General features: G+C 39.6%; 1 protein-coding gene across 1 annotated transcript; it reads left to right on the top strand.

The window, feature by feature from the left end:
- Positions 1-2,127: 2,127 nt before the first annotated feature.
- LOC149374951 (uncharacterized) lies at positions 2,128-3,669 on the top strand. The gene is made up of 4 exons (XM_089590932.1): positions 2,128-2,312; positions 2,432-2,816; positions 2,891-3,549; positions 3,619-3,669. Exons 1-3 carry the CDS (start codon positions 2,282-2,284, stop codon positions 3,546-3,548), a joined length of 1,074 nt encoding a protein of 357 aa, XP_089447058.1. The 5' UTR covers positions 2,128-2,281; the 3' UTR covers position 3,549; positions 3,619-3,669.
- The last annotated feature ends 3,562 nt before the right edge of the window (positions 3,670-7,231 follow it).

Raw genomic sequence — 7,231 nt, 5'->3', positions numbered from 1 at the left:
AAACGCAAAAATCAATGAATTCCCCAATAGGTACAACCGTCGAGCAAATATTATACTTGCAATACAAAATGGAGAAAAGGAATGCACCGCAAATTGTGTTAAGAAATATAATTCCATGAGTTTTAGAACGACGAGAAAATCGTAAGTAATGCAGTCAAAGCAAGCCTATACGTCCCATTTTTTCACATTACACGCGATCAAAAAAATGAAAGGTCAGCGAAAGTGACATAGTGAACACCATAGCTCTTTGCAGCAAATAAATAAACTTTATTGCTATTAAGTTATTTTTTATTCCCATTCTGAGAAAATATACATGAGGTATTCTTCAAGTATATTCCACGTTTTAGTTTGAATGGTCAGTTTTATGCGTACCGTACCGATTTTCTTTGCCTACGCTACTACACTACACGACTTTTTTCGTGTATCCAGTGCGAAATAAGTCCCCCCTCCCTATCTTTTACACTTCCATCAATGTTACTCCGTAATTGTTAACTTTTTCACAAAAGCATCCTTTAGTTTCTTGAAGAGACAGTAGATACACCAATAATTTTTAAAAGATATTTTCTGTCACTACGGCCGTGGTCACTTAAGCCCATGAGAGTGCGGCCCAAATCGTGCTTCCCCATTCAACTCAAAAAGTTCAACGCTAGGTAAATTATAGGTATTAATTTTGAGCAATGAAACTCTAAAAATGTAAATAAAATAAGGGTTTCATTACCAGCGCCATCTAGCGTTGCGGATTTCTGAACTAAAAAGTGGCCCTAAAATTCTGAACAAAACACGACGGTCACAATACCGCTTAATCCAGTTCTGAGACCGTCATTTTTGCAGGAGGAAGGAAAATTGACTCCCGAGCGCAAAAAAACGCGCGACGAGTTACTTGCCCCCACCATTCGACTAAGCTACGCTTTGATTGGTTCGGAGTAGCTGTCGATTTTTGATGCACTCGTCTGCTATTAGATGTGTAGTGCCTACTCCGAACCAATCAGAGCGTAGCTTGGCCAAATGGTGGGGGTATCTGACTCAATTTTGGTTTTCGTGACGGTCAATTTTTCTTTCCCCCTCTACTTTTTTATCGAGGCAGCTTCATTCTGATTGGCTCGGAGTAGCCACTACACGTCCAATGGGAGACAAGTGCACCAAAAATCGACAGCTACTCCGAACCAATCAGAGCGTAGCTTGGCTGAATGGTGGGGGTATCTGACTCAATTTTGGTTTTTCGTGACGGTCAATTTTTCTTTCCCCCTCTACTTTTCTATCGAGGCAGCTTCATTCTGATTGGATCGGAGTAGTCACTACACGTCCAATGGCAGACGAATGCACCTAAAGTTGACAGCTACTCCGAACCAATCAGAGCGTAGCTTGGCCGAATAGTGGGGGTCTCTGACTCAATTTTGGTTTTTCGTGACGGTAAATTTATTTTCCCCCTCTACTATTCTGTGCGAGGCAGCTTCATTCTGATTGGATCGGAGTAGCTACTACACGTCCAATGGCAGATGAATGCACCTAAAGTCGACAGCTACTCCGAACCAATCAGAGCGTAGCTTGGCCAAATGGTGGGGGTATTTGACTCAGTTTTGCTTTTGCAGATTTTGAACTCGGGTCAGTCAATTTTCTTTCTCCCTCTTCTCTACTGTGAAAATGACGGTCTTAGAACCGGATTGGGTGGTATTGTGACTGTCGCATATTGTCCAAAATTTTAGGGCCACTTTTTAGTTCAGACGTTCAGACAGAAATCCGCAACGCTAGATGGCGCTAATACTAAGCCCCTTTAATTTATATAATTTTCCAATCAAATATCAATATCATATTTGCCTTTGGCATATTTGCACGATTTTATTACAGCGCTTATCAAAACGTTAAGTGAGAGAGTGTCACAGAAATATTTACAACGAACGTTCACCTGTGTATGAGTGATTTTTTTACAATTAATTGAACTTCAATCTAAAAAGTTTGCTTTGCATAGTATACTTATACGTACAGTGTCTCCTGCGTCCTGACTCGGTGGTTCGGCTGGTTCCTGCTTCTTGCTATCAAATATAAGATTTCTTGGGATCAAGTGTTTCTCCGGGAACGTAGAAACGTTATCTAGTTATGGAAGTTGTGAGAGACGGAATTATTCTCGAAGCTGCATCTAGCTGTCTGTAATGGGGACATTACTGTGATTCGATCACTTCTGAAGCAAGGAGCAGAACCGAATGTAAAAAATGTCTTTGGTGACACGCCGTTGCACTCGTTAGCCAGAAACCATTCTTTCATAAAGTGTAGCTTGGAGCAAATTATGGAAATCTATCAAGTGCTTATTGAGTATGGTAAATTGCAAAAAATTCATCGTTACAAATAACTTATCTTCCGAGAAGTATTTGAGGAATCTCGTATTCCATAACTTTTTACTTTCAAATAAGTTGAAGAAAAAAAAATTTTTTGGCAGGTGCGGATTTACGGGCGCACAATAATCTCGATGAAACACCATTTTGTTTAGCTGTAAATAAAACAAAAAATCCAGATTTGGTGAAATCAATGTTGGCCAAAATCGCAAGAGTCAACGAGACGTCACTTGACTCTTCTGCAGTAAAAAGAACGTTTAGCTTGAGAATTCCTTATGACAAAGACGAATTGAAACTAAATGAACTTCTTGCTGCTATCACCTTTGGTTACGAGGACATAATTGATCGATTGGTGGACATTGATTACATCGACTTGGTGAAAAACAATTATTCTTGCGAGGATGTCAACTTGGCACTAGATATCGCTGCAAACGATGCCCTGTATTTTACCCTCAAAAGGCTGTTGGATGCTGGCTTCCGGACAAACAGGTTTGATATTCAAACGATACTATCTAATGAACATTGCTATAAATTTATAATTGAGATACATTTATAATTTATAGGCGTTTTCAAATGATTCTTTCTTATAAAAGACGATATTATGAAAAACATGTGAAGATAGCATGCTTGCTATGGGAATTCAAAGATTCCATAATTTTATATTCAATGATGAATTATGCCTTCTCAAATCTTACAAATAAACAAATACTCAACAAACTAACTTATGTGTTAGTTTTTTACTATGCCATCGACTTGTGTTCAAACGACTTGAGTGCAGAGTTGATTGGACTGAAAGGAGTATTTAAATTAAATGATAAGTTGGCAGAAGTACTATCTGTTTGTAATCAAAAACTGAACGAACTAAAACAAGTCCAAGTAAATAACGGAATAAGTGTCTTTGACATTATGACGATGCCGCTAGATACGTTGGTCAGATTATTAAAAAATGCTGATATCAATGATTCTTGCAGAGATTTTTGCTCTTTACTGAAAGCCAAACAAACACTTGGATATGACGAGTATGCGATAAGTATTCGCACCAATTTAGCATTAGAGAAAAGAAAAATAATGGATTCTGCTGAACAACGTTTAAACAAGGTTCTTCAAAGTATTCTCGAGACAATGAATTTACATAGTCTTCCCGATGAAATCGTGTTGAGTATTTTTGCTCATCTGAATACGAGAGATTTAGAAAAATTAGCAAACATTGATAAAAACTGAGGTATTTAAACTGCAATATCAAGGCTCTGAGTAAATATCCCTCATTAGTTTTTTTTTTTTATGTTCTTAGATGAGCTGTGTTACAGAGGAAGACATCAACATCTGAAATATTTATACTGACTTGAAATTATAGAATTTCTTTAACTGCATGGATTGTCTCGCGTAATTTATTGTCTTGTAAACTTACGTAAAACAAGTAAAAGTTAAAATAAATTTTGTATAGGAAAAATCCGTAGTATTAAAATGAACCATCTTGTCCCTAGTACAACTGAAATTTTCCGTATTAAAAACCTGTCTGTTTTACATTCAAGTCGCAAGCCTCTTTCCCCTAGACACATGCAAAACCAACTTATCGAGTCCTTGAAAGTGAAAACCAAAAGTACAAGTATATATCTTTAATCCAGTTGTTTCACGTGTATCCATATGTAAATGCTACCAGAATCCAAAGTCGTACGCCTTTATTTGCATTATTTCAAGTAAGTAAGTAATTCCAATTTTCTAATCTGATGGCCTTTCTTGCAGGTTCGTCGGCAAGGACAGAATCATATCCGGTCTAGATTTTCTCAAAGTGCCACACTAGAGCGAAATACCTTGCAACAACCGGAACAGCCGGAGATAAGGACGGGTTTCTCCAGGTGCATATATGCATACTCACTTGCACTTTGTAAAACCGCATTACCGAAAAATCCTTATCATTCCCCTGAATTAAAGTTTTCATGCATCACCCGACGGCCTCCTCCGGCGAAGTGGAAAGCGAAATATCTCGGGAGATACCTATCACACATGCATAAACGCCCGCTCCCCGAGAAATGAACGGGTGATGCGTAACTAACGTGATTCGACAATAAAACGCGTTACGGTCTGCGGTACGAATAGGAATTCGTTCATCATACACCCGCGCCAGTGAGCGCATATTTGGGTGAGCTGAGCAAGGACGTCTCCTCCTTTTTTGCCTCGAGAAAAGTACCTATACAAGAGAGAAAGGCGAGCGAGTGTATTGTTGTATACTTGAAGCGCGCGATTTCTTATGCGAGAAGAAGAAAAAAAATCCTTGCTTTGTATTCTTCTCTCTCGTTGTTTCGACGATGTCTCGGTTTTTGCGGTCTTTTGTTTGGTTTCCTTTTTTTTTTTTTTTTTCTTTGCGAATTCCGCTGGTGGACGTGCGTATACTTGTTTCAGATTTCGCGAGCCGATTCGCTTGCGCAATCCGATTTGGGTCTCATCGTGGCTTACCTACCCATTATAAGTCTCTTTTTTTTTTTTTGCGTGGACATTCAAATTTTTACTAGCTGATTTGGGATTATAATTATATTCTTGCGTTACCGAAGGGTAACGCGACGAAATTGATTGTACGCAAGTTTCAAGTAGTGATTGTGCACAAATGAATGATGCGGTTTAAACTTTTATACATCAATCAAGTGAAAATAATCCTCAGGTACTCATGTATGTGTTAGTGTCGACGCGGGTGCCTTCAATACCTGATGCAACCTTGCGCGAGCAGTTTTTTTTTTTACGCCTAATTTATACAGTTATCTCGACATGATCTGAAGCCAGTAAATCGAGTATACATTGTTCACGTAATTTTACCCATTATCTTTTTTTTCTTTCAAGCCAGAGTAATACCGTAAACGTTTCACGTTCGAATCACCAGCAGCGATTCACGTGTGATGCAATGTCGAGAAAAAAAAGAAACCAACGAGCACTACTGTGACTAAGCTATCAAATAAAAAAGAAATCTTCATATGTTGTTTTTTAGATACCAGAGCAATTAAACTAGATGGACTAGATCTACTATATAAGCTGAGTATACACTGATTTTCTTTCCAAAAATCCAGCTCCTCTCTTCAACAAAAGAAAGTGCTATCGTCGCTCCTTTACAAATTAGAGAGACAAAGTGCCCAGGATTTGCATGAGAAAACAGAGAAAACTTTTCCAGCTCCTCCTGGCATCAGCCAAATTGGCGCATCCCACTTCTATACGCTCGCTCGATAAAAAACATCAGACGGTGGATATGTTATCCTTTTTTTTTTCACTATTCACAACTGTGCGCTCGCAGAGTTACACATAGGTCGTTTAACTTGAGAGATGCGGTTCTCCCCCGAGAAAAAGCCAACGAGAAGCCAGAGGGCGTTTCTCGACCCTCGTCTCGTCAACTTCCCCCAAGTTTGGCATCAGCAGCGAAGCCTCGAGTTCAAATTGAAGCAATACCGTACCACCAACTTCGCCGTGACATTAGCCCGGATTACTTCGCACCCGCGAGCTTCTACATAAATGCAAAGTACCTGCATATTGCACACGTACCAACTCGAGAAAGCTGGACGTGTGAGCACTTGCTTGACGCATATACACATATATTATGAATAAAAAAAAAAAAAGAGCTTCGACCTTTGACGCGTTTGAAGTGTTTCTATATTACTTTAGATTTTTTTTTTTGTTCTCATTCGTCGTCAAAATGAAGGGAAATGAAAAAGAAGTCTCTACACGCTCAAAGAAGTTTCATTAACTCGAAATGTACAGCTGCAGGGACGAAGAATATTCTCGCGCATGTAAAAATGGCTCGTGAGAAGAAAAAAAAAGGGAAAAAGTATAATACAGCCTCTGGCGAGAAAACGCGCTGAGAGCCGCGGCGAACAATCATCGATTAAACGCTGTAACGATAATGTGTCGGGTGTGCGTGTGTGCAATATAATTGTATCGAGGGGCTCCAGCAGGTATATGGTTCTCACGACTGATTTGTTCGTACATAAATGTGCCAAACGCGTGTGAGTGTATATACTGGAGTTTCTAAAACTTTTACAACGTACTTTATACCGATCTATATACCAGCGTTAGTAAAAAAAAAAAAAAAAAAAACATGCTTGTCACGAGCGAGAGAGCGTGGACTACTATATATATATGTCGTCTCTCTAAACCGTGACAAACGAGGCTGATCGACCTGTCGATGAAGAGTATAAGCCTACGAAAAGATGAAGAGGAGACGGTGGCTCTGCGCCGAATTGGATTACTCGTAATAAAAAGCCGATCTCACACCCGACGTTTCCAACTGCATACACCCGGTTATCCCCAATTTACGCGATTAGCCTACTTTTCGGTCCATCCGGACAAGATCGCCCGTTGCACCTAATATACATGTATAACGTAGAGGAGAAAGTTCATTAACAGCGCGTACACGGTTCAAGTATATAAGTATGACGCTGCGAAAAAGTAAGTACAAGCGGGTACATATTGTCCCTTGCTCCCGTTGATTCGCGCGTACAGTGAAAAAGTATTTTTCCATCGGTATTAATGGCAAATCGAAAGCGTGTGCATTTGCAACGTACGTTAACCGGGCCTCCGCGCTAGATATCTTACAATGCACGCGCGCACAGGTGTACTTGTCATTGTCCCCGGGACGTATAATATACATGGGGGGGAAGTTTAGAAAACTTTGGACTCGTTCGATCGGTACGTGTATATATATATGTACAAGTATTACAGCGACGCCACGCAAATATTAATTACACGGAGTGAAATTGAATACACCCCCCTATATATATGTATATATATACCATGGGATAATGGGTTTTTAGAGCGGGCGCGCGTGTGCGGTGCATCTATGATATCGAGGTGGATTTTCGAGGAAACGTGTACCCTATAAATATATACATCGGAATTTCTACGAGGAAGTTGATTGCGTATGCAAC

This window comes from Copidosoma floridanum, unplaced genomic scaffold, assembly GCF_036245765.1.
Source record: "Copidosoma floridanum isolate Cflo_tuat_1 unplaced genomic scaffold, Cflo_Japanese_pri ptg000013l, whole genome shotgun sequence".
Lineage (NCBI taxonomy): Eukaryota > Metazoa > Arthropoda > Insecta > Hymenoptera > Encyrtidae > Copidosoma > Copidosoma floridanum.
Note: the sequence above shows the minus strand (reverse complement) of the source record. Positions and strands in the feature narration are given on the sequence as shown.

What these genes read in the sequence shown, in the direction of transcription:
- LOC149374951 (XM_089590932.1), top strand. Translation starts at nt 2,282, where the DNA reads ATGGAAATCTATCAAGTGCTTATTGAGTATG. An exon ending in TCAAGTGCTTATTGAGTATG is followed by an intron (nt 2,313 to 2,431) that starts GTAAATTGCAAA and finishes ATTTTTTGGCAG; the next exon opens with GTGCGGATTTACGGGCGCAC. An exon ending in GCTGGCTTCCGGACAAACAG is followed by an intron (nt 2,817 to 2,890) that starts GTTTGATATTCA and finishes TATAATTTATAG; the next exon opens with GCGTTTTCAAATGATTCTTT.